The 22238-nt window shown below is 37.5% G+C and overlaps 1 protein-coding gene and 2 long non-coding RNA genes across 14 annotated transcripts in view; 1 reads left to right on the top strand and 2 right to left on the bottom strand.

Annotated features, from left to right (window-relative positions):
* Window positions 1–3968, bottom strand: part of LOC144322250 (uncharacterized) — a 63373-nt gene extending 59405 nt beyond the window's left edge. For both annotated transcript variants that reach the window (XR_013387837.1, XR_013387838.1), the window contains exon 1: window positions 1833–3968. This is a non-coding gene — a long non-coding RNA (uncharacterized LOC144322250). The remainder of the gene's footprint in view (window positions 1–1832) is intronic.
* A 72-nt stretch (window positions 3969–4040) lies between these two features.
* Window positions 4041–14229, top strand: LOC144322246 (uncharacterized). The gene is made up of 3 exons (XR_013387835.1): window positions 4041–4198; window positions 10688–10877; window positions 14057–14229. It is a non-coding gene; the product is annotated as an uncharacterized LOC144322246 (long non-coding RNA).
* CNTLN (centlein) overlaps window positions 9331–22238 on the bottom strand; it is a 316659-nt gene continuing 303751 nt past the window's right edge. For all 11 annotated transcript variants that reach the window (XM_077912082.1, XM_077912073.1, XM_077912077.1 and 8 more), the window contains one exon: window positions 9331–10720. In XM_077912082.1, the coding sequence (XP_077768208.1) occupies window positions 10619–10720 (102 nt within the window). In that variant the 3' untranslated portion in view covers window positions 9331–10618. The remainder of the gene's footprint in view (window positions 10721–22238) is intronic.

Raw genomic sequence — 22238 nt, 5'->3', positions numbered from 1 at the left:
ACCACTGGGCCACCAGGGCTGCCCAATGTCCCATAGGTTTTTGATAAAAAGCGTTTTCCTTGTTGTCACTTTCTAGGTAATTTGTCATTTCCATTTTCTTTATCTGCTTCGGGTATGGTTTAAAGAGTTTTTAAAACTGTCTTTAAATGGAAAGAGAAATACATATTCATGGAAACATAGTGAAACAACAAAAAAAAGATACATTGTAATAAGCAATTCTATCTCTTAGTACAAATCTCAGTCCTCTATCCAAGGATAATTCATCTTCCTTTTTTAAAAATATTTTATTTATTTATTCATGAGAGACACAGGGAGAGAGGCAGAGACACAGGCAGAGGGAGAAGCAGGCTCCTTACAGGGAGCCTGATAAGGGACTGGATCCCAAGACCCTGGGATCATGCCCTAGGCTGAAGGCATATGCTCACCTGCTGAGCCACCCAGGCATCCCTCATCTCCTTTTTTTTTTTTTCTGTAAATATTTTATTTATTTCAGATAGATAAAATAAGGAGGAAGAGGGAGAGAGAATCTGAAGCAGACTCTGCACTGAGCACAGAGCCTGGCTCAGAGCTCAATCCCACAGCTGTGAGATTATGTCTGGCACTCAACCGAATGAGCCACTCAGGGGCCCCAGAGATAACTAATCTTAATCAGATTGTGGTGTTTCCTCCTAGTAATATGCATATATTGCACAAATATATGTTTTGAAAAGTATTCCTTAAACTGGTGCAGCCACTGTGGAAAAAAGTATGGAGTTTCCTCAGAAAGTTAAAAATAGAACTACCCTTTGATCCAGTAATCCTCCTACTGGATATTTACCCAAAGAATACAAAACATTAATTGAAGGGACATTTGCACCCCTATGTTTATTGCAACATTATTTGCAATAGCCAAGATATGGAATCAGCCCAAGTATCCATCAATGGATTAATGGATAAAGAAGATGTGGTATCTATACAATGGAATATTACTCAGCCATTAGAAGGAATGGCATCTTGCCATTTGCAAGACATGGATGGAGCTGGAGAGTATAATGTTAGGTGAAATAAGTCAGCTAGAAAAATATACCATATGATTTCACTCATACATGGAACTTAAGAAACAAAACAAACTAGCAAAGGGAAAAAGAGAGAGAGACAGACCAAGAAACAGACTCAAACTGATGACTACCAGAGGAGGGGGGATGGGAGGATGGGTGAAATAGAGGCTGGGAATTAAGGAGTGTGCTTGTGATGAGCAACAGGTGATGTATGGAAGTGCTGAATCACTATATTGTACAATCTGAAGCTAATATAACACTGTATGTTAACTAACTGGAAGTAAAACTTTAAAAAATTAAATAAAAAATTTAAAATTCCTTAACTTCCAGTTTAATTTATTAGGAGGCTTCCCAAGGCCTTTGGTATGGTAGATTTGAGGCACCCAAGGCTTATTCTTTTCTGGTCTTGAAACTCTAACTTTTCATACTGCTTGCTTCTGGCTATGAACATTATTTCTACTTTAAATCTGAGAAAGAGCCATAGAATACTCACTTGGCTTTCTAACTTTGTGGATTTCTAATATTAGTTTTATGTTGCTGTGGAAGCTTAATTGTGCTTTCCCAGCCTCTTGATCTCAAGTTTAGAGATGAGAATCAACTACCTCCTTAAATTTATCTGTTAAACCTCTTTAAGTGACAACATTCACTCTTATTGGAGATGAATTCCGTTGTTTATATCTTATGGTAGTGGTGCCAAGAGATATTTGCAATTTTGCAACCCATATGCTCCATCTGTCTTCCTTCCCCAAATTACCACAAATAAACAATCATTCTATAAGTAAAATTTATGCTTACCTTGCAAAGATGGCTTCAAGGTAAATTCCGCAGTAGCTTCTGCTTCATCTAGATTGTCAAACCTAAACACCTGCTGCAGTAGGCAGCACCAGCAGTTCCTAATGATCTCCATGTCCTATCATTCACATTGTTGTGGAATCCCCGTGTGTGTGTGTGTGTGTGTGTGTGAGAGAGAGGGGGGGGGCGGGGGTGAAACAGATTTCCACATTGAAGAGACCCATGTGGCAAAGAACTGAGGACAGCCTTCAGCCAATAGCTAGTAAGGATTTAAAGCCCTTGGTTTAACAGCCTGCAAAACACTGAAGCCTACCAACTACCTCAGTGAACTAGAAAGTAAATGGCTATGGCTATGACTGCAGCCTTCTGAAAGGTCCAGTCCTGGAGAACCCAGTTAAGCTGTGCTCAGATTCCTGACCCACAGAAACTGGCCTAAATAAATGTTCTAAGTAAGCCACTAGGTTTTAAGATTATTTGTTATGCAGCAATAGATAGTAAATAGACCTTTTAGAAATTTCTTACAAAATCCACGGTGATTGCTGAAGTTCTTTCTTCAGATAACCAGTCTGGAAAATAGTTCTATGTCTATCCAAACCCAAACCATCCAGTTCCCCCATCAACCCATGCTTTCTGAAAATATGACTAATGCAGGTTTTTGAGATGGAAAAACAAATAATGATAAATGTGATAAGGTGGAGGAATGAACTTAAAAATCAAAATATCACTACTGCGTGCCTATGAGAATGGCTAAAACAAACATACCAACAATACCAAGTCCTGAAGAATGGAAGATCAAGTTCAACCAAGGCGGTGGGACTGTGCAATGGTGTAAGCCCTCTCGAAGACACCTTTCCAGTTTCTTACCAAGTGAAACACACACCTCTTGCATTACCCAGTGATCACACTCATGGGTATTTATTCTAGAGATATGAAAACTTTGTTCACACAAGACCCTATACATGAATGGTCATAGTAATGTTATATGTAATAGCCCAAACCTAGTGTACTAGCCATGGTTCTCAAGAGAAACAAAACCAATCTTTTAAGGAATTAGTTCCCATAATTATGGAGGCTGGCAAATCTAAAATCTGCAAGATGGGCAGGGGGAACCTAAAAGAGTCAATGCAATTTAAGTTTTGGAGGCTCTTTGCCGACAGAATCTTCTCTTTCTGGGAGAAGTCAGTGTTTGGTTCTATCCAGACCTTCAGCTGAATGGGTGAGTGCCCCATCTCCCCATTTTGGAAGGCAACCTGCTTTACTCACAGTCCAGTGATTTAAATATTAATTTCATCCAAAATACCCTCATAGAAAAATCCAGAATGTTTGACCACAAATCTGGCACCATAACTGAACACATAAAATTAACTATCACGAGTCCACCCCTTGTCAACTTCACACACACACACACACACACACACTCAACAAAGTACAGAAGAAATACTCAAGATAATTATAATCCTTGCTCCTGTGAATAGTCTTATGGTCATAGCTGGTATTTATAAATACCTTCTTCCACTATGCATTCTGTGTTCCCTTTTCCCTCCTCAAGCACTTCAGCTGATTGTCTTTACCTGGTGGGGTGATCTAAACCTTTATTCCTGAAGGGTCTGGCCTATTAGTAGTGCTAGCTGGTTTGCATTTTCTATTGACTTTAACCACAGGGCATGCTAATATTAAGAGATACCCCTAGGGGATCTCCAGTAGAGTAGTAGTGCAGTTTCCCCTCGGTAGTCAAAGCCAAATACTCCAACCAGCACAGTGACCATCTTCTTGGCTTGTTGATTCAGAGGCACATGGAACTGTAGGTGGCTGGATGGCTCTCAACTTCCAATTCAATGGAATTATTCCTGTGGCTTCTGGTGGAAGCATTCCTTCCTTTGGAGCTAAGACCTCTAGGCCAGCAAAGTATAAGGTCATGGGGATAGGAAGCAAAAATTTTGCTAGTGAGTCACCAAGTATAATAGTGAGTGGTGCCACTCATTCCTACCCTCTTGATTTCTGGACCTGGGAATCCTGACTATGGATATAGTAGCACAATATTTGGATGCTAATTCATAGCATATAGAGCACCCTCAAGAATCTTGCCTGAGCCCTGCAAGGTACTGCCACCAAGGTTGCCCTGTAACTGAGTCTTCAAAAGCCATTCCATCCTTCTAACTAGCTGTGTCATAATGGTGGGGAATGCAGTAAGATCACCGAATTCCATGAGCTTGGGCCCATTGACCCACTTCCTTTGCTATGAAGTAAATTCCTTGATCAGAAGCAATGCTGTGTGGAATACCATGATAATGGATAAGACATTCTGGAAGTCCACAGATGGTAGTTTGTGCAGAAGTACTGCTTGCAGGGAAGTCAAGTCCATATCCAGAGTGAGTGTCTATCCCAGTAAGAACAAAATACTCCCTTCTATGGAGGAAACAATCTGATATAATCAGCTTGCCACCAGGTAGCTAGTTGATCACTCCCAGGGAATTGTGCTATATCAGGGACTTAGCGCTGGGTCTCTGCTGCTTAAAGACTGAACACTCAGTAGTGGCTGTAGCCAGGTCAGCCTTGGTGAGTAAACATTCATGTTGGTGAGCCCATGCATAATCTCCATACCTGCCACCACAGTCACTCTGTTCATGAGCCCACTGTGCAATGACAAAGGTGGCTGGGAAAAGGGGCTGATTGATATCCACAAAACAGTTCATTCTATTCACTTATTAAAATCCTCCTCTACTGAGGTCACCCTTTTGTAAGCGTTCAAACGGGATGCAAAAATCTTCACCTTTTTCATCCATCCAGAGAGTTCGATCGACATATCCCTTTGCCAGACTGCCTTGCTATCTTATTCCAAACATGTTCTTTCCAAGTCCCTTTCATTCAGTCCATGAATCAGTGTATCATCACATGTATCTCTTGATGGGGAAATGAATAAACCAGCTGTGGTACATTCACGTACTGGGATGCTATTCAGCAATAAAACGAAATAAACTATTGATACACGCAACTTAGATGGATCTCAAAGGCATTATGCTGAGTGCAAAGAGCCAATCTCAAAAGGCTATATGCTCTGTGCTTCCATTTATATAACATCCTCAAAATGACAAAATTATAGTGATGAAGGACAAATAAATAGTTGCAGGCCTTAGGGTTGGAAGGAGGATATGAGTACTCAGGAGTAACACAAAGACTATTCCTAATGGAATAGCTCCATATCCTAACTGTGATAATGGTTATACATGTGTGACAGTACTTCATAAAACTATATTCTCCCAAAAAGTGAGTATAAAAACTTGTGAAATGCATGTATGGTCTATATTTGGCTTAATTTCATTTTCCTGATTTTGACAATGTACTATATAGTTCTGTAAGGTACTATCACTCAGGGAATCTGAATGAAGAGTACTCAAGAACACTCTATACTACTTTTGCAACTTCTTATGAATGTCACAGTGTTTCAAAATAAAAATTCATATAAAAATAAAGGAAAAAGAAAATCTGGAATAAAAATGACTTGGATATACTGTTTTTTTTCTAACTTGCTTCCTTCACTGAACTAATGAGCAGTGCCAAAACTAGTATAAGGAAGAATGGAGAGGATTCCTTAGAAGACAAAGGGTGTTGACAGGTGTCTAAGAGCATAAAAATGGGAATTAGACTCCAGAAAAAGAACTAGGCCCAACCAAAGAAATTTCTCATGGCAACAGGAAGATTTTTTTTTACCCTCAGATTGGGTATTAGTAACCTAAGTTAAGATATTGAAGGAAAAATGCAAATTTCACTTACATTTTTATTTTTTTCTCTCTTAAAGTAGGTTAAGGTAGTAAAAAAGCATATTTTTCCAGTGTCTGGAGTGGAGTGGGACACAAGCCAAGGGAAGTCTCTAATACTCCTCTACTAATAGCTCTGGTTCCCTCATGCCAGACTTAGCATTAACAAAGAGTGACATTTGTCCTATAATGAGCCAGGAGTACAAGGAATGAAGAGGGCACCTGCTTTTTACTTATTCTCAGTGATGATGTCCTAGGAAAAAGGAAGACTGAATGACAAAAAGTGCTGGGGTCAAGATTGTGGTATTGTGGCCATGTGTATTGTTTAAGAAGAAAGGAGAAAATTGAGGATTGGACTGTGGAGAGGACCATTCCCTAGTGAATAGGGAAAACAATCAAATATATGTTTGCATTTTTAAGAATCAAAGGGTAAGAGGCTTAAAAATTGAAGTATAATTAACATATCATGCCATGTTAGTTTCAAGTGTACAATACAATGATCCAACAATTCTATATAGTACTTAACGCTTATCACAGTAAGTGTATACTTAATCCCCTTTATCTATTTCACCATCCCCTCACTCACCTCCCCTCTGGCAACCACTAGTTTGTCCTGTGTTTAAGAGTCTGTATTTTGTTTCTTTTTTTAATTTGCTCATTTGTTCTGTTTTCTTAAATTCCACGTAAGTAAAATCATATGGTATCTGTTTCTCTGTCTTATTTCACTTAGCATTATACTCTCTAGGTCCATCCATGTTGCTAATGGCGAGATTTCATTCTTTTTTATAGCTGAGTAATATTCCATTGTGTATATATGTATATACATATATATACATATATACACAATATATGGTATATTGTGTGTGTGTGTGTGTATATACCATATCTGGTATAAAAAAATCTGCCGGGGATCCCTGGGTGGCGCAGCGGTTTAGCGCCTGCCTTTGGCCCAGGGCGCGATCCTGGAGACCCGGAATCGAATCCCACATCGGGCTCCCAGTGCATGGAGCCTGCTTCTCCCTCTGCCTGTGTCTCTGCCTCTCTCTCTCTCTCTGTGACTATCATAAATAAATAAAAAAAAATTAAAAAAAAAAAAAAAAAAATCTGCCGGGATCCCTGGGTGGCGCAGCGGTTTGGCGCCTGCCTTTGGCCCAGGGCGTGATCCTGGAGACCCGGGATCGAGTCCCACGTCGGGCTCCCGGTGCATGGAGCCTGCTTCTCCCTCTGCCTGTGTCTCTGCCTCTCTCTCTCTCTCTGTGTGCGTGTGTGTGACTATCATAAAATAAATAAAAATTAAAAAAAATAAAAAAATAAAAAATCTGCCTAATTAAAGTTTGACTTAGAGGCAAACAAAAAACCCAAAATCCAAACAAAAGAAACCTTTCTAATTCTATTATGTCATATTAAATCAGTGTTATAAATTTTGCATTAATACTAAAGGCAGTTACATACACAGGAATACAGGAATTAAAAATCCCAACTCTTGTGGTCATTTATTTCATGAATCCTTCCGAACCCAGACAATAAAGGGATCTATAAAAATGTTCCCTGGCACTAACCCTTTCTTTTTGGTTTTAAGTTAACCCTGTGGTTATACATCTCGAGTAATTTTCATTTTGGACTATTTAAATCTAAGGATGATTTGTTTTACTTGCAGAATACTGCAAAATTTTGAGGAGTAACTTAGTCTTTCTTGGTTCTCTATTATGTTCCATCAACCCATGCATCTATTCCTCTGCCAACATTGCACACTCTTGATTATCTGTATTACACCTTGGAATTGGGTAGAATGATTCCTCCCACTTTATTCTTCCTTAAAGATCTTTAGCTACTCTCATTCCTTTGCCTTTTCATACAATTTTAGAAGAATCTTGTCTCTATTTTCAAAATATCTTGCTGTGATATCAGTAGGAATTGTATTAAACCCACGCATCAATTTGGAGACAGCTGGCATCTTTGCTATATTGAGTATCCCAAACTATGCTCTCACTGTGCCTATTTATCGAATCTTCTTTCATTAGCATTTGTAGTTTTCAGTATACAAGTCTTCTATATGCTTTGTTAGATTTACACCTACGAAAAAAAAAAAAAAAAGATTTACACCTACGTAATTATTTTTATTTTTTTGAGCAATGATGTATTGTAAATTATGGTTTCCACACACATATTACTAGTTAACCAATATGTAGAAATACAATTAATTTTTGTATGTTGATCTTCTATCTTGAGAAGTCACTAATTAATAATCTAGGAATTTTATGTATGTATGTATGTATGTATGTATGTAAGAGATAGCTTTGCTTCTTCCTTTCCAACCTGTATGTCTTTTATTTCCTTTTCTTGCCTTACTATGTTGGCCAGGATTTTCAGTATTATGTTGAATAAGATTGGTGAGAGTAGACATTCTTGCGTTGTTCCTGATTTTACAGGGAAATGTTCAATCTTCCATCATTAAGGATAATGTTAGGTGGAGGCTTTTTATGATTGTTCTCATCAAATTGAGGAAATTCTTAATTTTCTGGGAGTTTTTTTCTTCTAATGCATGAGTGTTGAATTTTTTCTAGTTTTTCTAAAATTTTATGTTCATATATTTATTCTTTAGCTTGTTTACATGTCCTATACTGATTGACTTTTGAATACAGAATCAGCCTTGATTTTGTACCTTCGAACTAGTGTCCCTCATAAACATGGATAAAATAATTCTAAACAGAATTTTAGAAAACTGTATTAGTTTTTTATTGTTAGTCACAAATAACCACAAAATTAAGTGATTTAAAGGAAAAAAATTATTCTCTTCTAGTTGTGGATGTGCAAAATTAGTTTCATCAGGCTAAAGAGAAGGTGTCAACAATGCTGGCTTTTTCCTAGAGGGTCTGTTGGAGGAGAATCCATCTCCTTGCTTTTTCCAGTGTCCAGGGATTGCTTACAGTCTTTGATTCATGGCCTCTACACTTAAAGCTGTTGGGATAGCACTGTCAAATTTCTGAGGTAACATTTCTGTCTCACTGACTCCTCTTGCCTCCTTTTTGGAAGACATAAGGCCCCAAAGATAATCCAGGATAATCTCCCCACTCAGGATCTTTAATCACATCTGCAAAGTCCTTTTTGCCATTAAAGGTAACAAATTCACAGGGTTCAGGAATTAGGAGGTATACATCTTTGGAGGCCATATTTCAGCCTACCACACTTTTCTTCTTTTTACTGTCCTTATTTGGTTTTTGGCATCAGGGTAATATTGTGCAGTCACATTTTTATCTTTAACAAAATTCTGCTGTGTTGAGATATTACATTTGAGTTTTATAATTTTTTGTTACCACCATTTTCTTCTGAGTTGGGAATATGTTATGAGTATTCATAATATTTGGTATGTCAAGAGATGGGGCATTCCTTAAGCACAAGTATAATGTTATTGTATAATAAACGCAATGCTTTGGCATCTAGTTCAATAGCAAGATACTCCACACTCCAGTGTGCCCTAAAAAGTATGGTATTTGATAGTCACTTTACTTTTCTTATTTTGACATGATGGGTATGCATTAGTAAGTATATATATTTTTTAACCACAATAGAGTAGTATTTGTAGCACTTTAAATGCTGTCAAGTTATATTTGTGTCATTGTGACTGTAGCATGCCAAGAAGTAGTGCAAAGTGACCACAGCACTACAAATGGTCTGGGCTGCATACTTACCTGCACTACTATAGCTTGAAAGCAGCCATAAACAATACATAAATAAAAGAGCATCACTGTGTTCCAATAAAACTTTATTGATGGACACTAAAATTTGAATCATATAACTTTCATATGCTACAAAATATATTCTCCTTTTTCCTTAAGCCATTTGATAATGTAAAAATTATTCTTAGCTTGTGGGTCACAAAAAAACAGGTGGCAGTCCAGATTTGGCTTGTGGCTTCTGCCAACCACTATCTTCATCTCTGGGGACCTAAATTCTAAAAGGCGTGGGGAGCAGAAATTAACAAGAAGATAAATAAGCAAACAGGTAAAATAGGTAACTTTCTGTGATAAAGGAAGTTAAATCGTAAGATGGCCAGGGAAATATGTCTCTGAGGGAACAGGTAAGGGATTCTGAATGATGAGAAAAGTCATGATGAGCCAGTCATGAGATAAGTTGAGTACAGAGTATTCTAGAAAAAGAAAAGCGAGAGTAAAGGCTGGAGGCAGGCTGAAGTTTGGTGGATTAGAAGAACCTTTTCCAAAAAAGGTCATGTGTGGCAGAAACATAGTAAAGAGGTGAAATGGGAGTGAGAATATTTGGAAATCTAAAAAAGAGGACATCACTGTTAAGAATGTAACTTTAATTAGTTGACTACAGTAGGAGTTATGCTAGATCTAGCCTAATTTTATACTGGACTTGTGGTCCCTTGCTAATTGAGATGAGCACACCAAGTCTTGTCAATTGAAAAAAAGAAAGGGAGTGAAGGAGAAAATGTTTTTATTTTTGCCACACAGTTCTAGGAAAATACAGTATCTCCTATATTACCCAGTATACAGAGAACAGATATAATTGGACCACACAGTTTATTTCATTAAATGCTCATTCTTAAAATAATGATGCTTCATTTTATATTTGCTTACAATACAAATGTGCTCTTTGATGACTTAAGGCCTTGTATTGCAGTTTTATGTACACAGTCTAGTTTCTTTATAAAACTTAAAACATTAAACCCTCAGTTTACACCTTTTTCTTCTTATAGTCAGACCAATTTGTGTGTCCAAGCTTGTTCTAAATTCTTCTCATGTACTGGAAGAAAAAATCATTTTTGAGTTTGCATTGATTTGTGGCAATATTTGTATTCAACAATCAAATGCTACACTATTTCCTTTTAAATGGCTATGTACTTAATTAGTTTCACTTGTTCAGCAATTAATTAGTTTCAGAGACTTCTTATTTTGGTATTGAACCTGACTATTGATAGTTGGAGCAGATACTGTAGCAGGATGGCAATGTATTTTTTCCAGTCACACCACACAAAAAGTTTTCACATTTGAAAACAAGTTCTTCATCGTAATATCATCTAATATCTTTCATAATTGTGAAATATCCTTCAACTAGTTTCTTTCTTTCATTTATTTTCTCCAGTACTGCTTCTAGCAAATATGAGGCAAAAGGAAGCTGGAAGAGAAACACAGAAAAAAAGATGATCAAAAGTCTATATTTTCTCCAGTTCAAAAACATATGCTAAATATCATTAAACCATTAGAACTCAGCTATCTGCAACCTTGCACCCATAATGGTACCCTGCTGGGTCTCTTTTCAGCTGATCTTACTGGTTAGTAGGGGTAATTTTGTCTTTTATAATAAAGATGATAAAAGAGCAGAAGTAAAATGAAAAAAGATAAACGCCTTATTGAACAATTCATGGTTTACTGACCATGTTAATGATGTAATCTGCAATACAAGCAACTAAGCCATTTATCTTCAATCAGCTGATCAATAGCAGGTTACAGTCATCTCCAGGGCCCACAGGCCCACAGAAGTAGTACTGTATGCTCATCACTCATCAAAGAATGAGAGAGAACTATCAATACACTTGTCTGTGATAGAGCCGAACACCTTGAGAGTTGTAGGGTAAAATCTCAGAGGCAGAAAAAATGGCAAAAGTATGCCCATTGATTAAGTTGTTATAGAAAAGTTTGTTTGGCATATCAAAGTGTAATACACATGTTACAAACTGCTGAGTTTATAAAATGTAGAGTGCATTTTTAAATTTCATAATTTATATAACTTTTCTGGTAAAGTTTTATTGTTCCCTCTGCTTCATCTGGTTCCCTGTAGAACTCCAACTCGTGTAACACACAGATGAGTAAAAGACAATCTAAAATGTTCTCCAATTACTGGCCCAACTCCACCAACTTCCTTTCATCTCCTGTCCAGGTATCTAGAAGAAGTTTATCACATCATTTCTTGGAGTTGTCCTGTTGATTAACCAGGGAAAGACTACCTTTGTTTCCCTGAATGTTAGTGACAATGCTTGTCATGCCTGGTCCCCTTTCCTACAGGGAAGTGGCATCAGACCCTTGTTTGTGCTAGGATGACCACCAGTAGCATCTCCCATCAGCACCTGACCAATTGGGAGAAAACAGAAAAGATTGGCCAGTGGCAGTGAAACAACAGGTAAACAGATTAGGTAAAGCGGAGACCAAAGCTGGTCCACAGAATTGCCTGAGATCCTAAGTTTCTAGTTTCTACCTAAGATTTTAATTTAACTTCTTTCTTATCTTTATAACAAACTGCCTTCTCCTTAGGGTAGCCTAAGTGTAGGCCAGAAGCTTCTTCACACATGGTCTTCTTGAAACTTACCACTGAAGAAAGCATAAGATACCAAAATATCACATTTCTTCAGTTCTGAAGATGGACTTGAATAGAAGATATACACATTGACTTAAAAATAGCTTTTTCTGGGGGGGGGGGGAACCCCTACCATAATTAGATTTTTAAAAAAGATTTTATTTATTTATTCATGAGAGACAGAGAGAGAAAGGCAGAGACATAGGCAAAGGGAAAAGCAGGTCCCTCTGGGGAGCCCGATGTGGGACTCGATCCCAGGACCCTAGGATCACAACCTGAGCCAAAGGCAGACCCTCAACAACTGAGCCACCTAGGCATCCCCATTAATATTAGATTTTAAAGAAATGCACATATAAAAAAACAACAAATTATCAGGCAACTTTCTTTAATGTAGGCTGTGGCTATCAGTGCCATATGAATTCCTGTCAAAAAAGCAGACAAACAGGGGCGCTTGGGCAGCTCAGTTGGTTAAGCCTCCAACTCTAAATTTCATTTCAAGTCATGATCTCAGGATCATGGGATTGAGTCCTTTGTCAGGCTCTGAGCTCAGCTCAAGTCGGCTTGTCTCTCTCCCTCTGCTCCTCCTCCCCCTGCCAGCGCCCCGCCCCCCGCCCCAGCCCTGGCTCATGCACACAAACTCACTCTCTCAAATAGATAAAATAAAATCTTTAAAACAAACTACTAAACAAACAAACCAAAAAAAGCAAACAAGATTTCTTCCTGGCAAAAACAGAAGGTCATTTCCTAAAGCTGGTCAAGGGAAAAAAGGGTTGTCTGACCAAATAAGTTTGGGAAACAAACCGAACTTTAACAAGTTACTTTATTTCAGGATTTCTTTGAGGCTTTAGGATACTAACAGGCCCTGTGTGTCTCCAAGAGGGCAATGTAATATCCTGTCTCTAAATTCATCTGTCCGTGTTTTCATGGTCTATTTATCATGTGGAACCAGCAGTCCATGGGACACACTCTGGGAAACATGCTGGTTCTGTAATTTCTTAATGTAATAATGTCACACAGTCCTTTCACCAGGCCACAATGTACTGACATTAATCATTTTATTTGCATATCACATTTTGAAGTTTAAACTTTATTATCTTGTGATCTCAGCAGTTTTTAACATGTCATATACTTGGAAATTTCACTTCCTTTTAAAAAAATCTATCTCGAATTTGTCTTCCAGGAAGCCTCCAAGATAGAACGAGAAGTCCATTTACTAATTTAATACTGACAACTCACTTTATTCTCTTCCTCTGGCTCCCAATAAAACAAAAAGCCCCACTGTTAAACACAACTGTTTGTCAATCCTGTTTTATTGGATTGTAAGCTTCTTTTAAGCTTTGTATGGAGGCTAACACATACAGATTTCAAAAAGCAATCAATCTTTTAATCATGATGCACAGTATGTTCACATCTATCTGCCCTGCAAATAGGTCAGAAGAATGTTATTACCTGTCTACATAATATTAAATGAAAGTTCATATATCTTACAAGTTGGCTGAAAGTGTTTATTTTAATTCAACTTTTCTATTTCCTTTTTTATAAACCAATTCCGAATTTCTTCCTCTAAACACTTAGTGCTCACTCTACATGATTTTTTATGACTTGTCATTCACTGAGAACTATAAGGCCAGCTCTCAAAGAGGCCTTTTGGAAGTTGTTTTTATTTAAATATATAAGGATTAGCTGTAATATTATAAAATATAAAATTAATGTCATTTTATAATAAGATTATTAATAACTGAAACAAAATTAGAGGAAGTCTATGGAAAAGTCAGAATTACAAAACACTTCAAATGAATATAATAACTGTAATTAACTGTTAACCAAAAAGGTTTAAGCATATGTCCCTCCTACTTTATAAATTGTTCCTTATTTATGCAGTAGTTGCAATACATATTCAAATAATGAGTGCAATAGCAGTCCTGGTTTTACAAATACCTTCTCTTGCCAAGTTTGCACTACTCATTCATTTGGCAAACTTCTTCCATAGACTGTATAGATAAAAACTTCATCCTTTAGCCTAGGATGAATTAATGAGAATTCTTCTTTTCTGAGAGTGGCTAAGAATGGGATTTTGAGTTCAATGGCTAATTTAGTTAACTAAGAGTAATCACTTTTATTACTTATAGATTATTAATTCTCAAACCTTACAAATTACAGTTAACCTGAAGACTGATGGAACATAATTTAATCTACTGTGATTCAAGAGAGTTCTTCAACATAGTACCAAATGAACATCAATCTTCAACATACAGCTATAGATTGAGTACAGTTAAGACTGTCCTTAAATATGAAATGCCTTGAAAAATGCTTTAAAAATTCACATGGTCTGCTTGTTTGCCCTGTTTTTGGTTTTTAAAGATTTTATTTATTTATTTATTTATTTATTTATTTATTTATTTGAGAGAAAGCCAGAGACAGAGCATGAGTGAAGGGAGAGGGGCAGATGGAGAGGGAGAGGCAGACTCTCTGCTAAGCAGGGAGCCCCATGTGGGGCTTGATCCCAGGACCCTGGGATCATGACCTGAGCTGAAGGTAGACCCTTAACCCACTGAATCACCCAGGCGCCTCTTGTTTTTGTCCTTTAATTACAAAACATCTTTTTTTTTTTTAATTTTTTATTTATTTATGATAGTCACGGAGAGAGAGAGAGAGAGGCAGAGACATAGGCAGAGGGAGAAGTAGGCTCCATGCACCGGGAGCCCGACGTGGGATAGTCACAGAGAGAGAGAGAGAGAGGCAGAGACATAGGCAGAGGGAGAAGCAGGCTCCATGCACCGGGAGCCCGACGTGGGATTCGATCCTGGGTCTCCAGGATTGCGCCCTGGGCCAAAGGCAGGCGCCAAACCGCTGCGCCACCCAGGGATCCCTAATTACAAAACATCTTAAAAACACTAAGACCAAGAGACCTGAACTTTCTGCTATTTTGAGTCTAGGTTAAGTGCCATTTTATTTCACACAGGGAGCTTAGCGTCAATTAAAATCTCTCTATATGGCTTCTGGAGGGAACTCAGACACAATGCTCAATGATGCTCTCACTGATCGGATTCTGGAGTTGGGTTCAAGCGGCAAGTGCAGTAGCCAACAGCAAACATCCTTTCTTACTTACCCCATCAAAAGTATCTGAAACAACAAACCCAACAATCATGCTGCCTAGGGTTGTATCTTAGATGGCATATGCCAAGGGCTATGAAGTCCAGAAAGCCTGCAGGAGTTCTTTCTTTCTCCTACATAACAAAGGAGAAGTGATACTCCTAGGTACGTCCATACAAAGTTCCACAAGCTTGAACTCTTCAACATAATGAGAAAAAAACTGTGTGAGTTGTTGGCCAGTGTGATACCGTGTGAGATTTCTTTGTATGGAAATTTAACTAGGACATTGGAATAGCAACTGAGTTTAGTGTGGTCTTAAAGCAGGTCTTCCTAGTCATTCAGGCTCTCTCTGTCGCAAAAGGTGATTTCTATTACAGAGATTTCCCCTGATTTCACACAGATTTCCAGCTATTCTTACATGTAAACACCTACAGATGTTTGCCTTTAGGAACTGGTATGCCACTGACACAATCTCAAATTTATCATTCACACAGATTGTGGTTTCCTTTAGAGGTGTTTCTGTATAAAGGTAAGATAGGAATGACAGCTGCAGATGTTTGAGAGCTACATTAGAAAAATAACAAAACCTAAAGTCCAGGACTATAAAACATATAGATAACTTACAGCATGAGCACTAATTGGAATGTGTTCTTAACAGTAAAAAATTGAAAAATTTTGTGTTGAAAGAAAAAAATGAAATAAGGTTAACTTTTTCAATCTGAGGGGCAAGTGGAACAAAATTTTCACCATTTTCATTCTTGTTTTGGCTTGGGAAACTGTTACCAGGAAGATAGTGCTTTTAAAACTCAAATTGGTGGGGCATCCCGGGTGGCTCAGCGGTTTAGCGTCGCCCTCAGCCCAGGGCATGATTCTGGAGATCTGGGATTGAGTCCTTGCATGGAGCCTGCTTCTCCCTCTGCCTGTGTCTCTGCCTCTCTCTTTGTGTCTCTCACGAAAAAATAAAATCTTTAAAAATAAATAAATAAAAGATAAATAAATTGAAAAAAAACCAAATTGGGGTACCTGGGTGGCTCAGTGGTTGAGCATCTGCCTTCAGCTCAGGTCATGATCCCAGAGTCCTAGGATCAAGTGCCGCATCAGGCTCCCTGGAGGGAGCCTGCTTCTCCCTCTGCCTATGTCTCTCCTCTCTCTCTTTCTGTGTCTCTCATGAATAAATAAAATAAAAATCCTTAAACAAACAAACCCAAATTGACTTTAATCTAGCCTGAGTCATACTGAAAATAAAGATGTTAAATTTTGCGTAGTATACTTGCTTTCACTGGAAACATGAAAGAAGGTTTAACATTGTTAAATTAAAACAAACAAACAAACAAACCCAGGAAGGCTCTGAATGGAAAATTTTGAACTCTTGCTATTTGAACTACATGGTAAATCTGTGCGGGTGGCTGAGTGTGTGGGTTTACGTATGTGAGCAAGGGTGAGCGTGTGAGTATGCATGCACGTGTTCTAAGTGCAACAGAGTGGATGTGTGCAGAGTTCTAAGGAGAAATGTTCAGTTAACCTTCAGGCCGGAAGGAACTCTATTTACAAAAGCCAGGGAGATTTATAAAACCCTTCTCACTGCCATATTGCAAGATTTCTGTAGAAGGTAAGCATATTTTGCAGAGAGGGCACTGGGGAAAGAGCCATTTTAAATTTCAGCATTTGCAAGATCTGAAGCAACTAATAGGAACACGGATATTTAAAGCTAAAGAAACACCACTGATTAAATTCCATACTTAAAATTCTCAACAGCTGAAGGCAGAAGGAATTTTTGATAGGGTCCCAATGGCAGAAAATTATCTCCAAAAAAGTGGACTAAAATGGACTGAATGAAATCCAGAAAAGAATTAGCAAATAACAAAGAACAGAGCAACAACAAATCAAAATCAAGACACATTTTCTAGCCACTCCCAGCTCAGGGTTTTTATAGAAATCCTAGTAAAGAATTAGATTTTATAGGGATCCCTGGGTGGCGCAGCGGTTTGGCGCCTGCCTTTGGCCTAGGGCGCGATCCTGGAGACCTAGGATCGATTCCCATGTCGGGCTCCTGGTGCATGGAGCCTGCTTCTCTCTGCCTGTGTCTCTGCCTCTCTTTCTCTCTCTGTGACTCTCATAAATAAATAAAAATTAAAAAAAAAAAAAGAATTAGATTTTATAGTTGTATATTATTATACAACTATGTATATTATTATACAACTATAAAATAGTTATAAACTATATAAATACTATGGTGTTTATAGTTGTATATTATCTTTTGTACAAGTATACATATTTTAACATATATACCCATAATTTGGTTCAAGTTGTTTAATACATTCCACAGGTGATATATTTTAACTCTTTGTTTATTGTGCCCCCGCCCCCCCTCCCCACTGTCCCCCGAAGTGTATAAGATCCATGAGGGGAATGATTTGACTCCTTGGTTTACTTCTGTATTCCCAAACCTGAAACAACACCTGGTACATAGGGAGCACTTAGTATATGGTTTTGAATGGATTTTGAAACATAGGTTGGTTCAGTTTCCTCTCCACTAATTCTCTCCATTGTGTTTTAAAGTCCCAATTAAAAAGGACTGTTTCAGGTATTTTTAAGTCCTGAAAACAAAGCTAAATGACCTCTATTACAATTTTAAGTTTGAAGATCATAATGGCCAGGACAAATAAACAGTTGTCTCCTAGAGGAGTATAAACCACTCCTTCTAGTTTAGATATGTGAGAAGGTAGTATTGATCACAGTATCATAGAGGGACATCTTCTGTGCCAACTGAAAGGCAACAAATTAAATAGGAAACAAATTAGTTTATCTCATTTATTTATTTATAAGTATGGCCAGTAGACAGAAATTCAAATTCAAAGGCATTTAAGGCGATCTCTGCTATAATGGTGGAGGACATGGCACAGGTGATAGAAGAAATTTATTGAATTTATTTTTAAATGTATTTTTTTCTCTTTTGATATCTTAATATCATTTTTAAAATGGAGATACAGTTGACATAAAACTCACCATCTTAAAGTATATAACACTAGTTTTTAGTATATTCACAAGGTTGCACAACCGTCACCACACCACTAGCTCATTCTAGAATATTTTCATCACTCCCTTAGCAGCCACTCCTGTCCCCCCATGCCCCTCATCCCCTGGAAACCACTAACCTACTTTCTCTCTTTATAGATATGCCTATTCTGGGCATTTCATATGAATGCAATAATACTACATATGGCCTTCTATATATGACTTCTTTCACTTATCATAAGGGTCAAAAGGTTCTTCCCCATGCTGTAATATGCATCAGTCCTTCATTCCATTTTATGGCTGAATAATAACTAGTCCATATATACATATGCTACATCTTGTTAATCCATTCATCAGCTGGTAAACCTTTGGGTTGCTTCCACTTTTGAGGTACTGTGAATAATGCTATTGTGAACATTCATGTAGAAGTTTTTTTTTTTTTTTTTAAGATTTTATTTATTCATGAGAGACAGAGAGAGAGAGGAGAGACACAGGCAGAGGGAGAAGCAGGTTCCATGCAGGGAGCCCGATGCGGGACTCAATCCCGGGACTCCAGAATCACGCCCTGGGCCGAAGGCAGGCACTAAACTGCCGAGCCACCCAGGGATCCCATGTGTAGAAGTTTTTATATGGAGATGTGTTTTCATTTATTGTGGGTGTCTACCTAGGGGATGAAACTGTTGGAAAATATCATCTCTATCTAACTGTCTGAAGAACTGACAGACTGTTTCACAGGAGTGGCATCATTTTCCATTCCTAGCAGCAATGTATGAGGGTTCTAATTTCTCTACATCCTTACCAACCCTTGGTACTGTCTGTCTTTTTCACTAGAGCCATCCTACCAGGTGTGAAGCAGTATTTCATTTTGGTTTTTGGTTTGCATTTCCCTAGTGGTTAATGATGTTGAGCATCTTTTCATGTGTTTATGAGCTATTTGTTCATCTTCTTGCAGAAGTGTCTATTCAAATCCATTTCTTTGCTTTTTGTTGTTGAGTTGTAAGAGTTGGAAATGTGTTCATAAACGGTTAAATTTCACCGAGAAGAGCCAGATGGAAGGCTAGGCTGAATTAATGAAAACTCGTTGAGTCCTTGAATATTGTTAATGGGATGTATCTACTAAATTTTCTATGGCTTTAGTACTGACATCTCTCCCCTACCAAATCTGATCTACTTCTTTTGGTCTCTCAAACTATTAAAGGTATCGTCATCTGTCTCTTTCTGTAGGGTATTAAACCCATCTATGGTTTCTGCTTTCTGACTCCACCTAATCTCATTACTGCTATTGATTCAATCACTATAACGTGGATCACATCTATCTCATTCTTTCTATTTTTATGGTGAGGGCACATGCAGGCCTTCATAGCCCTTTGCCTCAGCTATCTTCCTGTTCCCAGTCTCTCTCCCTCCATACTCGCTGTGTGCTGATCTCAGGTATCTGTTCTAAAGCACAGCTCTGGTCATAGCCCTTTCCTGCTCAAAAGCTTTTGTAGTTTGGTTCCAGCTACTTTTCCTATCTCTCTTTTTTTCTCCCACTCCCTAAACTATAGAAAAACAAATTTTGAAGCCTATTATAATCACTAATTTGCATGTTTGTCCCCGCCATAAATTATAAGTTTCTAAAAATGTAATAATGTTAAAAGAGGAATTTTTACAAGTAAAAATGTTCAAAGAAACTAAAAGGCAGCTGTGCCATAAAAAATGACAGTAGATATTAGAAGATTCTTTTTTTTTTTTTAGAAAGATTTTTTTAGTGTGATTTTTATTGCTAGAAATCTCTGGGATACAAGTTAGGTGCAGATAAAGACTAAATGTATAAAATTATTAGTTGCATCACGCCCACCTGAAGGAATGAGGACATATACTTGCATTCTGTATTAAATATAGAAAGGTTAAGGTTTTAGACCTTTTAGTTCTCAGGCACTTCTGGCTAACAGCAGCCATAGGTATTGTACTATTGGGTAGTCCTATGTTGCCACCTGGCAGCACAGCTTTTTATTTTGTGGTAAATATTTGATCAGTACAAATTTTCTTCCAATGAATGCAGAGAAAAATTTCTTTGCAAGAAAACAATTTTGTGGTCTAATCCTTACACAAAAGCTAAAACCACACGGTCGAATTGACTCCTATGATCTGAGAATTCCCTTGCATACAGCACCCAACATAGGAGGGCACAAGAGAAGTTTTCTGACAATTTTATCTTCAAAATATTTAAATGATCAAATTACCAATATTGATTAATTCATTTTTAAGGAAATATGTTTAATTATTCCACAGCTGGATGATCACATAACCCCAGATACAGAGATGTCTCTGTAAACGAATGTAGGAAGGAACATATAAACACTTCTGCCTGCAAAATCCTGTGAGCATAACTCAGCCTCTCAAAAAAATTGGTGGACAAAGAAAACCTTTTCTAAAATTCAGGACAAATATAATTGCTGGAACTGAGAGAGAGAAGAAAAGTAGGCTAAAAAAAAAAAGAGATGTTTTCTATTTTATAGATTTTTCTCTTGGGTGTAATTATGAAGTGACATCCAAGTGCAACCAATGAAGTCCCTATTTTTTTCTCACAAAATTCAAAGACATCAGCAAAACCACCTATGTCAGTAATAAAAATAAAAAGTCTTTGACTTTTTAAATGTTTTCACACTGTCACAGTGGAATAAAATTAGCTTGAAAAATGATCTAAAGGCACATGATGCAGTTCATTATGTAGAACAGCAACAGCAGTGCTTTCCCAGTGTTCATAAAGGCTGCTCCATTAAATTTACCTCCAGTCAATAATTAGGAGTCCACAAATAAACCCGGGCAATTAAATCAATACTGCCAGGCAATTATATTCCAGAGTCCAGGCTCAGTGGCACAAAAAGGCACTACATCAAATTGTAGTATTAAGCAGTCTAATGCCATTTTCAACAGGATTTTTTTGAGCCAAACAAAATAAGCACATACCAAGATAACATAGGAATGTGTGTATGCACGTCTCCATAGGTAAGTCAAAAAAATCAGGTCTGGTATCAATACTGCTTCAGTAAAATTTAATAAAGATTTATACAGGTGGATTTATTAATTTTATGGTCATAACTGATGATCAAAGTTCCAGGTATAAAGGTCACATTTAGAAGGTGAACATTAAAAAAATTCATTCAAAAGTTTATTTTTATCATTTTTAAGTTTAAAACTACAACCCATCACAATTACTGCTGAACTCCTTCGATGTGCCAGGAACTGGAATGAGTACTGGGCATGAAACATAACTAGGAAAGGGCCTTTCTTCTCAAGAGCAAGATGTCGCTGTAGAAGACTCTGTCTAGCACCTGTACGTCTGCACTTGAACAACTTAAAGCCATAGATTGCCAATCACCTTCTATTATTATTAAAGTGATTCCAGATGAAGTTTCAAAAATAAATAAAACCGACACTAAGCATATCAGTAGCTCATGTATTATTTTACTTATCCTTGACTTTTCTAAAAGTATAGTACTGCTGTGTATTAATATAAATGTGAAAAAATTGCATTTAAATCTGCTTTTATTTTTAATATTTACACAGAGACATTTATGATGACTTTCCAAAACATATGACAGTAATAATATTTTTTGCTCCTTTGAAAAATATGCTTTAGCTCTTTTAATTCTTTGTTCATTTTTAAAATAGACAATTAGGTTGAGCAAAAAGAACTATAATGAAAAAGTTTTCGAATACATTACATGCTGTCGGTGATGTCAAAACAAAAGCTTGCTATGACTAGAAAAGCAGGGCTCTCACCTGCCAATAAACTGCCCTTGATCACTTACAAGAGGGGCACATCCCAACAGACTCTGTGTGTATTAAAAAAATACTTGAAAGGAAAGAAAAAGTATCACACAGGTCACAGCAGCAGTCTCAATGGACCCCTCAGGGATTTCAACTCGTCTTGGCCTTGTCATCCTCTATGCAGCTTTCCACTCGGCCCAGAAAATGTCGATAGGAAAATGTTTGAGGGGCCTCTGGTGGAAATTTTTTCATTCTTTCTGCATTGACAGGATGCCAAATCAATATTTACTTCCCACTAACAAGCTGCTCGAGGTCTCAGTAGAAAATATTGTAGAGAATGCGGGAAGACACAGTAATAAACAGCTGTCTGGCTGTGAGGAAAACATGAATTGACTGGAAACAGGTCCATAGTAAAAGGTCATTGAAACCCATGAACTCCTCAGGTGTCCATATCAACTACCAACTTTAAAGACACATA

The sequence above is a fragment of the Canis aureus genome, chromosome 10 (genome assembly GCF_053574225.1).
Source record: "Canis aureus isolate CA01 chromosome 10, VMU_Caureus_v.1.0, whole genome shotgun sequence".
NCBI lineage: Eukaryota > Metazoa > Chordata > Mammalia > Carnivora > Canidae > Canis > Canis aureus.
This window is presented reverse-complemented; position numbering and strand designations above follow the sequence as displayed.